This window comes from Cucumis melo, chromosome 4 (genome assembly GCF_025177605.1).
Source record: "Cucumis melo cultivar AY chromosome 4, USDA_Cmelo_AY_1.0, whole genome shotgun sequence".
Taxonomy (NCBI): Eukaryota; Viridiplantae; Streptophyta; class Magnoliopsida; order Cucurbitales; family Cucurbitaceae; genus Cucumis; species Cucumis melo.
In genome coordinates, this window is record NC_066860.1 from 34,037,951 (window position 1) to 34,052,307 (window position 14,357).

At 32.8% G+C, this 14,357-nt stretch overlaps 2 protein-coding genes across 2 annotated transcripts; both read right to left on the reverse strand.

Annotated features, from left to right (window-relative positions):
• Window positions 1-2,002: 2,002 nt before the first annotated feature.
• On the reverse strand, window positions 2,003-6,901 carry LOC103486360 (delta-1-pyrroline-5-carboxylate synthase-like). Its single transcript, XM_051084229.1, has 19 exons — window positions 6,597-6,901; window positions 6,441-6,512; window positions 6,239-6,342; window positions 5,700-5,805; window positions 5,144-5,583; window positions 4,900-5,050; window positions 4,650-4,814; window positions 4,483-4,560; window positions 4,287-4,376; window positions 4,116-4,202; window positions 3,942-4,028; window positions 3,742-3,838; window positions 3,563-3,666; window positions 3,414-3,489; window positions 3,170-3,320; window positions 2,947-3,015; window positions 2,727-2,793; window positions 2,571-2,641; window positions 2,003-2,479 (listed from the first exon to the last, which is right to left on the reverse strand). Exons 1-19 carry the CDS (start codon window positions 6,654-6,656, stop codon window positions 2,398-2,400), a joined length of 2,157 nt encoding a protein of 718 aa, XP_050940186.1. The 5' UTR covers window positions 6,657-6,901; the 3' UTR covers window positions 2,003-2,397.
• A 3,441-nt stretch (window positions 6,902-10,342) lies between these two features.
• LOC127149110 (glycine-rich protein DOT1-like) lies at window positions 10,343-13,134 on the reverse strand. The gene is made up of 2 exons (XM_051084230.1): window positions 12,627-13,134; window positions 10,343-10,854 (listed from the first exon to the last, which is right to left on the reverse strand). The coding sequence occupies exons 1-2, from the start codon at window positions 12,630-12,632 to the stop codon at window positions 10,585-10,587; spliced, it is 276 nt and encodes a 91-aa protein (XP_050940187.1). The 5' UTR covers window positions 12,633-13,134; the 3' UTR covers window positions 10,343-10,584.
• Between the last annotated feature and the right edge of the window lie 1,223 nt (window positions 13,135-14,357).

Genomic DNA, 14,357 nt, shown 5'->3' on the forward strand with positions numbered 1-14,357 from the left:
AATAGGATTAAAAGAAAAAAAAAAAAAAGAAGGAAAAAAACGCATTTGAAGATGACAAATTAGGTAATGGGAGTCATGTTAATCATGTTAAGCACCAACAATGAACCATAATTAAAAAAAATGTTTGGCGGTGAGATGCTTCATTTATACACCATTAATCAAACACAGAAACCTTTATTTTAATATTATCATGATTATCGTTAATATTATTATTTTAGTACATCAAAATCAAATCACTAACCTTACTACCTTACTTTAAAGCTACCTCTCTCCAAACCCTCCATTTTGTTTTAACCCTAAAAACCACAAACGCCCACATGTTTTCTTTTTCCAACTAAAGTCCATTGCTTCACTTCTTTTTAAATCACCAAAACAATTTTCCCCTTTATTATTTTTTAAATCCAAGTTTTAAGCTAATAATAATAATAATAATAATAATAATAATAATAATAATAATAATAATAATAATAATAATAACAAAAGAAAGAAGCATATGATTAATTAAAAAAGAAGTCAAATTGAAGATTAGAGTAAGATTTGGTGGGAGTGGGATAATATTGGGAGAGGATAAGGGTTGTAGTTTAGATAGAGCTTTCAATATTACTTTTACCAATGGCTTTGGCCTCTCGATTTATTTCTTTGTCTTAATCTTACGTGGCTTAGCGTAAACAGCTGGCCTCCTAACTATTACGCCACGTCATCACAACCCCCCCTTCTCTTCCATTTTAAACCAATCCCCCTCTCTTCCATTTTCCCTTCAACTTTCAAAATTCAAATCTCTCTCTCTCTCTTCCCTTTTTTCTCCTCTCCTCTCTGTGTCTCGCAAATGGAAGGTCTAATTCCCTTTGTTTACAAAGCTATTGTTCAATACAAGAACGAAAAACAAGTACCGGCCATCCGATCTTGGCTTTGCGATTCTCCTTCCACGTCCTACATCAGACTTCCCAGTGGTGATTCCGGCCGATTTCAATTCCAATCCGACGCCTCTCCTTCTTCAAAATCACCTACCTCTTCCACCACCGCCACCCAGATTCTGGTTTCTACCGGAGTTCAATCGCCGCTCCGCCATCTCACAACTCGACGGGTTGCTGCCTAATCCGATCGCCGGAGGTGGGTTTTTATCACAAAAATGAAAAGGAAAAAAGTGTTTAATTTGTAATATTTGGATTATATTTTGTCTGATTTAAACAAAAAAAAAAAAAGAAAAAAGAATGGAGTCTTGAAGTGTACGGAAAGCCGAAAGGCACCGACGCTTGGGATATGATGTGTAAATTGTGAATATTGATGAATCTATGGAAGTTTGGTTAATTGGGTTGTTATTATTTTGTTTTGGATATTATGCTTGGGACTGGGAGTAGTTAGATGTCAAATCCAAATGAAGCCATCAACAATAATAAAGAAGAAAAGAATATATAGTAAGCAATGGGGGAGAGTTGTTGAAAAATCAAAGGGAATATTAAATTGTATATGTACATGGAAGAAAAGCGATGGGATGTGTAGCTTATAGAGTGGCCCATGGGGGATGAGAGGCCTTTATGGGAGCTTTTGAGATATCTTTTTAGTGTAAAATGATCGAGCCAAGAGATATTTTTTGTTCTGTTTCCAATTGTAATTACCTCTAATTGGAGATCTTCATCCATCTCCCTGTTTGCATCAATGTACTGTGGTTGAAATTTCATTATCCTTGTGGGGTTCAACAATATTAAATAAACTTTTATAGAAGTAACGAATCTAATGTGTATATATAGGAGTATAAATACTACATGGTAACACAAATTTATCTGCCTAACCCAAGTATTTTCTTATTTTGTCCCCCTCTTAATTTTGATTTTAATGAAATCAAACTTTTCTTTTCTTCTTTTATTTTATTTTTGGTGTATTTGGTAGATGGGCAAATTTAGAACTAAATTTATATTAAGGGTCGGTGCTTAGTGATTGGTTTAGGAATAAGGTTAAAGGATGCAAACTACAAAGGAAGGGAAAAGTACATGGAAACTTTGACTTAAAATGAGAATACGAATGTATTAACTGTAGCAGTTTGCCTACGATTCTCAGAACTGTATAAAAAGTAAACCATTCTTTTTAAAAGGATTACACTTTTATCTATTTACAACAACAGTTTAGGATGCAGCTGTTGTTTCCAAGTGCATGGGCTTTTGTAAATTTGAATCTGATCATATATGTTTTACGATCAATAAATAAAACATGTAAGTAAAGGAAAAGAACCGTGACAAAGACTCTAATGTTGAGATATTAGCTCAATCTCTAGTTAACCATAAAATTTATTAAATTAAAAGGAAATGACTGACAAAAATAAATGTTTGGCAAGGTAGTGGAGAAGAAGATAACATATGAAACTTCAAGACCAAGACCATTGTTGTATATGTGACTACTTCATCAATTTTTCAGGGTGAGATCCCTGTGGATGTAAGCCACTCCTTTATCGCCATTCACTACTTGCCCACTTCCCCTCAAAATCCTACATTCACAGAACACAAAACATCACTACAATGGAATTTAAACTTAACCAAACCATATTTCTTTTAATATCATATTTAGAAATCATCTACCATCTTGTTGTTAACAGTCCTTCAACTCCTACTGGGCCTCGAGCATGAATTCTGCTGGTACTTATTCCTACCTGTCCAACCAAAACACTCAGAAATAAGAAAGTGGTAAAGATTTGATCTTGGTTTTTTGGCTATGAATATAAAGGAATGCCTTACCTCTGCCCCAAGTCCAAACCGAGCGCCATCGCAAAATCGTGTACTGGCATTGTGGAATACAGCAGCACTGTTGCAAAAAACAAGTCAGAGTGAGAAACAATGTGAAAAGTTCATAGATGAGGAATGGCTTACATGAAACACCCTTACACTCTAACCTCCTCTTGAACAATTTAAGGGTACTACTAAAAAGGTAGATGTAACTCGCAAGTTAGAACTATACCTGTCGACTTGATTCAAGAAAATTTCAGCAACTTCCTGATCTTCGGCGATGATACAGTCGGTATGTGAGCTGCCAAGATAAGAGTGCAATTTTATTAGATTTATTGTATATTTGTTCAGATTATTCAGATTGCGTATCTTTCTACATGTACAATAAATTTATTAATTTTGAGTTCAGTAGTTCAGGGAAGAAACAAAGTTAAAGATATGGGAAACTTGGTTACCTTCCATGTTCGTGTATATGGTCAATGGCAGCAAAGACATCATCCACAATTTCAACCGTGCAGGTCAGTGCATTATACTCATGGTGGAATGAACTTGCCTCATTGATCTTAAGTAATGCACTAGCTCGTTTTCCTCCATATAGAGACACACCTGTATGAAAAACCAATTTAACAACGAGAGCTTATTACCAAGACTTCCGACAATCCATACAAGATCCATTAAAAAAGAATTATTCATCTATACCTTCTTTCCGCAGTTCGGTAATGAGTTCAATAAGTCCTCCATTGTTTGCTAAATCTTCATGTACCAAGAGTGTTTCCTGAAAAACCAGAGGGAATGCAAATTATAGATAGCCCTTTGAAACTTCCTGTAAGAGCAAGAAACAAACAAACCATTGCATTGCAGGCGGCTGGATAATCAACTTTTGCATCAGACACTATCCGCTTCGCCATCTCTATATCAGCCGATTTGTCAACGTAGACATGACAGATTCCATCTATGTAGAGAAAAGTTAGAGAAATACTAAATAAGGGTTTGAAGATTCTATGATAGTGATGTCTTAATCTCTCACCCGAATGGCCAAGAACAGGAATCTTTGTGGACTCTTTAATCTGAGACACGAGCTTGTTGCTTCCTCTTGGAATCACAAGGTCTATCACATTGTCAAGCTGTTTGCATCAACAAGTTATAAGAAAGAACAAACAATCCATCAATATTCATTCATTGCTAACAAGCAACATCTAGTATAATCAACGTGTTTCCTCATCTCACCTTGAGTAGATCAGGGATCTCTTCTCTTGATGTTACAAGTCCAATAAGTTTTTCGCCAACAGTATCGGGGATGACTGAAGTGATGACCTAACAGAGATAGAAACTAATGTATTAACAGGAAGGGACTTTGAAATAATCTAATAATCAATCTCAAATGAACAGGCGAAAATAAACCTTATGCAAAGCTGCATTTGATCGTCCGGCTTCTTTTCCTCCTTTAAGAAGTAGACCATTTCCACTTCGTATTGCCAACGCAGCTATCTGTAAAGCAATCACAATGTGCTTAATTGCACTACTTCTAACAAGCAGAAAGATTGAACTGAAGGATGTGATATTCATCATTACCTGCACTAGAGCATCAGGCCGAGACTCGAAAACAACTAGGAGGACACCCAAAGAACATGAAACACTTTCTAAAACAAGGTCGCTCGCAAGCTGAATGGAATTACAGTAATATCATTATCCATAGTAGAGAAGCATCACAAATTCAAATAAAGTGGTAAATAAAGAAAAAGAAACAAGATTCGAGTATAAATCCTACCTCACTTCTTTTTAAAATGCGACCAATTGGTTCTTCCATGTCTGCAAGTTTACGAACAGAGTTTGCAAGAAGCTTAATCTGTAAGACCAAAAAAAAAAAAAAAAAACCTTTCTCAGAAGTCTTATTTTCATAGGCAAAAGAAGAAAGAATGGATGAAAAATGAGTACCCTTCCAGGCTTTAGAGCCAAACGAGATATCAGAGGCTTCTCATATCCAGCCTCCTCTGCAGCTTCAATATCAGCAGAATTCTCAGCCAAAATCATATTTTCATTCTCTTCAAGAGCATCAGCAACATCCATCAATATCTTTCTCCTATCTTCAGATTTGAGAGCCTGCACAGAAATAACAAAACATAAGTCCAAACCAAACACATATAAGAAAAGTGTTTATATAATATAAATTTACTTCTTTCACTACCTGAAGCCGTCTAGAACTTTCCCGTGCAGAGATCGCCATCTCTCTTGCAGAAACCTCTTTAACCAAAGTCCACAGATGGGCATCTTTGTGAAAGAGAGTTCCTTTCATCTCACCTTGGAGTACTTTTATTATGTTATCAGTGGCAAAACCACTGCAAGTGAAGAATTTAAATTGATAAAGCAAGGAGAGGAGTAAGGACATTAATTAATGGGTGAATTGAGAAGGATGGGATTGGATTAAAAACCTGGTAATGACAACAGGAATGCCAGCACAAGAAGCATAAACAGCAGCATTAACTTTAGCAGTCATACCACCTCTTCCAACTCTGGATTTGGCCCCAAATGTAATTTGGCCTAAATGTTTCTCTTTAACAAAAGTCTGGATTAGCTTTGAATTTGGGTCACTTGGAGGGCCACTATACAAGCCTTCAACATCACTAAGTAACACAAGAAGATCAGCTTTGAGTTCTAAAGCTAATAGACCTGCCAAACTGTCATTGTCCCAAAAGATACCAGAAGAATCCTCGTATGGAGTTTTCCTAGTACTAACTGCATCATTTTCATTAAAAATGGGAATGACCCTAAGATCTAACAATGCATTAACTGTTTCAGAAAGTTGTTGTCTAAACCCAGTATCACTAAAAACTGAATCTGTCACTAGAAGTTGAGAAGACGTCACATCAAGCTGCAAAATTGGAATTTACAAAACATTAGTTTAACAAATATATAGAGTATTGATTAATTTGTATCAATAAAGTCGTTGATTTAGTTTAGATCAACAAATTTATTTGTATATTATACCTGGCTAAACATCGTATCATAAAGAGCCATGAGGCTACTCTGCCCAACAGCTGCACATGCCTTACCATCAAAATCACCTTGTGGATTCGTCTGAAGATCAGCAAAGCTGGAAAAACATTCACTTTCAACAACAGCAAAAATATATCAAAATCACCAATCTCCTGTCTTTATTTGGTGATTTTGAAATAATTAAAATCACTTGCATTTTCAAAATTAGTCCACAGCATGCCTTTGATCTTTCCTAATCAATTTTAACGATATGAAAATTGTATTATAAAAAAAAAAAAAAAGTAATATCAAATATTAAGTGATTATAAGGTAATCCAAAATTTGAAAATCATTCCAAACATGATCTCAACTGGTTGAGTTATATATTCAGATTATTCCTTATAAATGATTAAAATGGCAGATCAGCAAAATCAAAATTAACAGTAATGATTTTAATTAAATTACAAGTGAGAAGGATAGGTTAAGTTAGGGGGATGGGTTGAGGTATTGAGTTAAGAGAGGAAAAGGAAAGAAAAGGAAGAGAGAAAAACCTGCTATTGGCCAATCTTCGATATCTGAGCCTTTGGCGACCAAGGCCCACAGCACCTGATGTTACCAAAATAACCTCGTACCCTCGAGAGTTCAATTCCTTCAGCTGTTCACCAATTCAAATTCATCTTTTTTTGTTAATTTAAAATTTTAATCTCAAAACAATAAATAAAAACAAAACAAAACCAAAGTTTAATTAATGACCTGCTCACAAAGAGCTCCAAGTCTTCCCAATGCCAGCCTTCCATCTCCACGAGTAACAACAGCCGTTCCAACCTATTTTTCATTCATTAGAAAATCCCAAAATGGAGAATGTATATATATATATATATATATATAGATATAATTAATGGATTGTACCTTAACGACCAGACGCTTCACTTTTCTAATGAAGGTTCTGGTAGGATCTATTGAACCCATAGATAGTATATATGTTTCAAAACAATAAAATAACGAGTTGGAACCGGGTCGACTCGGGACATACGAGGCGACCCAGGAGAGGAACACAACCCCTCCGCCACCCCAAAAAGAAAAGAAAAAAAAAAGGAAAAACGAAAACTAGAGAGAAGCCAAAAGTAGTGTATGTGATTTTATGAAGAAGCTGTTTATATATTATTATATAGACAATAAAAGAGAGCGTAGAGCAAAAAGTGGAAGGTTGAATTGAAACCCAGTCGTTTCTGGAGAATTTCAGGGCTTAAAAAGTGCAACTACTTATAAGATTTGAATGGATAGTGTTGTTTACCGATTGATGTCCATTCCTCAAATAAATACGAAAATAAAAGAGTAAAAATTATATATATATATATATATATATATATATATATATATATATTTTTTTTTTCATTAAAATAAACAACAAATACATTATAATTTTTAAAATAGAATCTTCAATAACCTTAAAAAAAGAGAAAGAGAAAGAGAAGATAGAATTTGAACCTTAACGACGATACGCCTAGCATTCTTCGTAAAAACTCGAGAAGGGTCCATTGGAGATCAGTGAGTGAAGTTAGAGTACTGAGAGTGTTGAGTTGTGAACTGCGCGGAGAAATATGGAGAGGATATTTAAAGGGTTTTTAAGTTTAATTAATGAAAATTAAAAGAGAGGGAAAGTTATATGAATGCAAAAAACCAAAGAAAGGGCTAACAGAAAAAAAGATAGGATTGGAGAAGAAGACAAATGGGGCTCCCAAGATTCGACCTCTCTCCTGCCTTTCAACGTGAAACTCTTCCTTCTTCCATTCTTAAAATTCTTTTTTTTTTTTTTTTTTTTTTTTTTTACTAATCCTCTTAATATATATATATATATATAAATATATATTATATAGATATATATTCATAAAACAATGAGATCAAAACCCTAATTTGAAAGATCGGAACTGAAGTTCAACTACTACGACTTCTTCTAAAATCGAAGAGTGTCATAAAAACCAAAGGAATTTGCTAACCGAACGATACAGTGAGCAACACAATTGCTTCCGATGATAGCTTGAGCTTCAAGTAACTTTATAGACTATTATTCATGGTGAATATATCTTCCTATAATTTTTTTTATTCCATTGTTTTGCTAATTTCCACTTTTTTGTATTAGAAATAATGAAAATAGTAGGAATCTATAGGTAAATATAATATCCATTTAAATTTAATTTGTTTGAATCAATCATCATTTTCATAATTACAACTCATACTTCCTAATCCTATTTCTATTTCGATTTCACCCGATATATAACTATCAGTTCATTTTAAAACTTTGTTATTTTAAGCGTATAAATATAACAAATTATTAAAATATTACTTAGTTATATTTAAAAAAAAAATATCTTATTTTAACTTGAAAAAGTTTTAACCCTCTCATCAAAATTAAACTCTTTTTTAAAAAAAACTTATGAAAGCACCATTTTAATTTTTCCTTATTCAATGCTCTTTTTTTGAAAAAAGAAAAAAATTATCCTATTCTAATATAACCTTTTTTAATTGAAAATTAGGAGAATTTTAATATATTCCAATTCTTAGGAAAAAAAAAACTATTTTTATTGTCTAAAAAAACTATATATTTCCACGAGTTACGTTGATAGATAATAAATTATTTTTAAAAATAAAATCAAATAAACCTATTAATTTCTGTTTGAATTTATTAATTAATTTATTTATTAATATAATCTAATAAGTGTTTTAGATTATATGGTTAGATATCATTAATTTGAATTAGTAGATATATTGGAGAGGTTAAGATAATTGTTTCTTTGGATTCTCTCTTATTTATTTATTATTTAAAAGAAATAGCAACTAAAGCATACATAGAGTATTACAATATAACATAGCATGTGTGTGTTAAGAGGATTTGGTTTGGTCCATTATTTGAAAATGAAATATATAAAGATGGAAGTCATTTTCGATTTATTAGTTTTGACCTCAAAGACAATATAGCTTTAAAAATAGCATGTGCTTTTTGGCTTTGAATTTGAGAGGGCAGGAGATTATTTGTGGTTGTGTGTACCATTGGATACACTAAATTTGTGGCTAATATTAACGAGAGGGATACCAAACCAATAATTATTTGCATCTACTTCTCTGCATGTTCATGTTAAAATGTGGATCTTTTTCCACGTGTCTCTCATCAAATTTAAACCCTTTACTGTCCAATTTTACATAAAATCCTACATATTATAATTCAAAATAACCAATTCCATCTTTATACGAAACATCTTTGCCCATAATATATACAGCTGAAATAAATTTGAAGAACGTTACATAAAAATCATTTTTCTTTATAATTATTAAGCTAGCTTATAATATAATTTCCTTTTTCCAACCTTATGTATTATTGATCAGCTTCGTAAAATTATTATAAAGTTTCACCTCACCAGCTTCTTGTTTTAAAAATCTGTATGGACACAGATTTAATTAAGAACAATGTCTTCCTTAGTAATTGTCTTGAAATCGTGGCGATGATGGAGGTTTGTAATTATGGTAACTCAATTAGAATTTGGCTATACAATATAGATAATTATTGTATTTGAATGGTGTTTAACGATACTTTGTTTAAGGGAAGATTGTTATTAGCAAATCCATATAAGAAAGTTATATATACTCCCATATATATCTTTATCCATAGTTGTCATCCATATAAGGGTATTGCAATTTTGAACTCAAAAAAAATATCTAACCTTAATTTATATTTATAACATATATTATTCTATTCTGAATGATTAGGTATATAGAATGGTTTTCAAGTGTCATTTTAGGAAATCACAAAATCACGTTTCTTTTGATTTTTAGCTAAACAATCATTTTATCTAATTCAATCTACACTTTTTCCATTATATTGTGATGGCTGTAGCGGTCCGTTGCAACAATTTTATTAGGTCGTTGTCATTTCTTTTCTATTCCTCATCTAATGATATTTCTGTATCTTGCAAAAGGGAGGGTGGAGATCATTAGAATTTGCCCACTTCAAGGGCAAAAGGGAGGGTAGATATTAGGGTTTGCCCACCTCAAGGAAGAAATATTAGGGTTTGCCTTTTCTGAAAATGAAGATGATTGCAAGGGTTCTGTACAATGAAGAAGGAAGATGAAAGATTTTGAGTTGGATTAGATAAATACATCATAATTGATTAAAATATAATTATGTTATGGGTTTTTGCAAATTTCTATTCAGTGTATTTTAAATTTATTTTGTCGTTTTTGAAAAAGAAAAACTATTTTTTCAAATCACAACCTGTGGAATGCTATGACCCTTTCCTGTTCTTCCCAACAAACCGGCCATACGTTAATAACAACATTTTGGGCCTAAGCTCATTGAAATTGGTAAGTATCATCAAGGCCCAATTACTTTCTAGCCCGTTAAAATGGGCAAAAATGTATTATAGCCCAATTATGACCCAAGGGAAAAATGAAATAAAATCCAATTATGGGCCAGCCCAATGAAAAAATCGATATCCAAAGAGAAATTACATAAATAGCCATATTGAAATATGCCACAGAAGTTCAAACCTATTTTCTATGCAAAGTGACAAATTCCTAATAAGTAGCCGTAAACTAGATTATGTGAGTTTGATTTAAATTTTCATACTTGATGTGCTTAGTCCCACTAAAAAAATTCATCCTTGATAAAATGAGTTTATAATTCGGATCTTTACCTTTTCTTAATACATAATTTGTTGTCCAACCACATTCATTTAGTTAATTTTTTAATTTGTGAGAAAAATTTGGGTTGAACATCAAGATATTAAAGTAATAATAATTACACCATTCTTGTTATATACAAAATACTCGATAATATATTATATATGCCAATAAAAAGAAGGCTATGAGGATGATCTCGATGAACGGCCGCACCGGCACAATCTCAACCACCACCACAGCCACCACCGCCGCACTCTCCACCACCACAGCTTCCGCCATGTTCCCCAGCATCAACTAACGCAGCTGCAGCAACCGCAAAACCAAGCGTCGTCGCCGCCAAGGCAACACCACCATCATGATCAGTCAGAACAGCCAAATTACCATTTCCAGAGCCGGAACCACCACCTGCCGCTCTCCCTCCGTGTCCTCTCGGCGGTCTGAATTTCCGGCCACCTTTGTGCCCATCTGTTTGATTATTGCTCTTTTTCTTCTTCTGCGCTCCAAAACAAATACAGTAATTCATTGGTGACATTACTCCAAATTTGAAACACCCAAAAGGATCGTTAATGTTTGAAGATTCAGAAATGAGAGCACAAACTTATATGTGAAATTTGAAGTGGTCTTTTAAGAAAAAAAGTAAAGGTATACGAGTGGAGTTGATTTGAACTTTTCGTTAGTTGACTTTTTTGCGTTGAAATTTCTTGGGTTTCAAGGAATGTCACCTCTGACTTGGCAGCCGGTCAACCCTGAATTTGATTCATCGAAGGATTTCCATAATTAAACCCTTAAAATTTATGATCAATCAATGGCTTCCATTTTATTCTTAAATAACTTTTGGAAGGAAGGATGATTAAATATTTCAATGTAATGAAGGCATGTAAAGAAATTTAATTTAATTGCTTCCATTTCTCATTTGGGAAATCTTGAGTTATTATTCTTATTATTATCCTTAATGTGGTTAGGTGTGTGAGTAATTATCGATTTAATGTTAAAATTAATTCAAGAGTGGATAGGAAAATTTCAACCCTTAATTAAAGAGAATTTTGGGATCTGTCAGAATATATTTATTCATTTGAGAACAGTCAAATTTGGATTGTATATTGAAACAATACATTTTTGGCATTTCATATACCCAAAAAAATCTTCAAACATTATAGTGACTAATTAAGGTTTTTCTTTACTTCCTAAAATAATAAAATTTCTCCTCACCCATTTTTCTTACCATATACCTTTAATTTCTATTTTATTTATTACCAAAACAATTATTTAGGTGCATCTAAATAATTCTAACCAAAATTTAAAAAAAAAAAAAATTGAATCAAAGAATTAAGAAACACAATACTTTGTAGTCAACCTTTTGTTATCCAAAATATTCCTAAGAAATATATAGTACTTAAAAAGATGATTATACTTAATAATGAAATAGAGAGAAAAATAACTTAATAGTTAAGAATGGATACAGAAAGGTATTTTGTTTCTTTTGTTTTTGAAAAGTTCATTTGACACTCCAATTTTGTCTATTAGCATATCACCCAGCCTGGAGACTTTGGCTAACCTCCTCCTTACTTTATATTATTATTTATACACAAATTAACCCCAAATCACTCATCACTCATCACTCATCACTCATGTCTCATCACTCTATTCTATTTTAACCCTCCATTCAAACATCTAACTTTTTGAGAAAAATAGTATAGCATCCTTGTCTATTTGATCAACAATGGTTAAAGAATAGAGTATTGAATTTGAATTATCAATCTAAATCAAATGTTTTATATAGAAAGGTTTTTTTCGACCATAAGACTTGGAAAATAGAAGTATTTAGGGAAATAACTTAGGCCTTAGGGCCATTGGCAATTGAGTGGGTGCAAGTGGTTGGTTCCAAATCAATCAGCTTTCAGTTCAAAATCATTGAAATTCAAGGCGGCTGATCAGCTCCCGGAGCCACTCTGTTCTTTTGGCTGTAAAGGTGTCAAACAATTCCGGCCTTCAAATTGAATTGATTACAATAATCTTTTTCGTTTATTTCAATCTGGTAATTAGAAGTGAAGCAATTCTATGCAGATGGTGTCACCATCAAGAGGAAAAGCGAAGGAAAAAGAAAAAAGATGACTCTGAATTCCGGTTTCTATTTACAATAGATAATAATCAACAAACCAAAACACCCCATCACAGCAAAACAAAAACAAAAGAATCAGATATGAAACTGAAAAAGAAAAACATATCTATTTCTGTATCTATATCCGTGTTGTAAAATTCAAACACCTGCATAACCGCCGTCGCAAGTGCAGCTAGAATTAGCGGCGGAGGAGTCGTGGTGGTGGCGAGGATTGGTGCTTAGACAACAACACAAAAGGCCTAACAACATCATGAAACACCAAGCAGTGGCCACAGCCTGTGCCCAATTTGAGTAATTCTTGTCCATAGGCTTGCTTCTTGTTTGTGAATGATGTTGGTTTTGAGTGTTTCATAGTGATGGCGTCGAAACAAGTGTGAAGATGGGTTTATTGCTATCGCTGCTCATTACAAATAGAAGGTTTAAATGAATCAAATGGAAATAGGAATGGGGGAAGAAATAAAGAAGGAATCTGTGCTGTTTATAAAAAGGGAGAAAGATGGAGTAAATAGAAATGGATGCTGTCTGCTCAAAAAGAGAGAGAGAACATGGGCTTTAGCTCAAAGAGGCTGAAATTAACATGGCCCAGCCTGTGCAAACTTTGTTTGTTGGCACCCCATTCATGTATAACTCAACTGATTCTAACATATATTTTCGATCGGGATAAAAAATTTGTGTTCAATTGATTTAAATACACTCTCGTCCGAGTTTAGAATCTTTTACACACATAACTCCCTAACGAGAGTGTTCATCTTTTAGTTAGTGTAATATGTAAACACATTTTTTTAATGAATATTTTTCCCTTTTGGGATTCTTATTTATGATTTGGTATAAATATAAATACATGAGGTTTGTTGGAGTGAAGTATGGAATTGAAGTTTATATCATTGCATCGATAACATTAGAATGATAACAAACGTTTTACTAATGGGATATCGAATCATAGAGCTCGCGAATTTAAGTTGATTCTTCTATAAATGTTGCTTATGGATTCTTGATGGGAATAATCTGAACATAAATATGTATTAAGCATCAAGATCTTTTTAGTGCGATCATAGGTTAAATGGTAGTAATTATTACTTAAATTTGAAATTTTAATGTAAGGTATTATTACTATATATTTCTTTAAAAAATAATAATAAAAATAACCACACACACAGCTTGCAAATGGGAACTTACTTTTTAATGGTACTTTACACCCATGGAGGAGACTTGACCCAAACAACTCTTTTTTCTTTTATCACTCATACCATAACTTTATTGATGGGAAGAATTATTCAGATAGGGAAGATTCATTGCAAAAATCCCCTTTCCATTTTGTTCTTTGCTGGAAAGCTTTTAAAGCATCATTATTTGAAGTGAATAAAAAAAAACAGGGATTTATTTACAACAAGGATCTACAAATTTGTTATCATTGTAACTCTTTTTTTAAAAAATAAAAATAAAAACAGAAGAGTAGAATTTAGACAAAAAAAATTCAAAGTTTGCTAAAAATTTAAAACTAAACTAGATAAATACGAGCAAATTGGTTGGTTTCTTTGATGTATTAATTAATTGGAAAACGAACAATAATAATAATAAGGGGTTGTTGCCTTAGTATGTGAATTAACACGTGACACCCATTTACTTCTTCTTGTTGGATATCCTTTCCATTTGCTACAAGAAGTCTATGTCTAGAAGAAGGAAGAACTTCTGATATTAAAAATAATGGAACTTTGTTATGGTTTTTAACTTTCAGTAAGTTTACGGGATGGGTTTCTTGAAAGCAAACGTTTAATCAACTTGCCAATTGATACTTGGCTATGGCTTGCCTGTAAGAACATAAAAGGGGAGACGAAGTAAAGAAGAAGATATTCTTTTATTATATTATATTTTTCAAG

What these genes read in the sequence shown, in the direction of transcription:
- LOC103486360 (XM_051084229.1), bottom strand. Translation starts at nt 6,656, where the DNA reads ATGGGTTCAATAGATCCTACCAGAACCTTCATTAGAAAAGTGAAGCGT. An exon ending in TGAAGCGTCTGGTCGTTAAG is followed by an intron (nt 6,513 to 6,596) that starts GTACAATCCATT and finishes AATGAAAAATAG; the next exon opens with GTTGGAACGGCTGTTGTTAC. An exon ending in GGCCTGATGCTCTAGTGCAG is followed by an intron (nt 4,203 to 4,286) that starts GTAATGATGAAT and finishes ATTGCTTTACAG; the next exon opens with ATAGCTGCGTTGGCAATACG.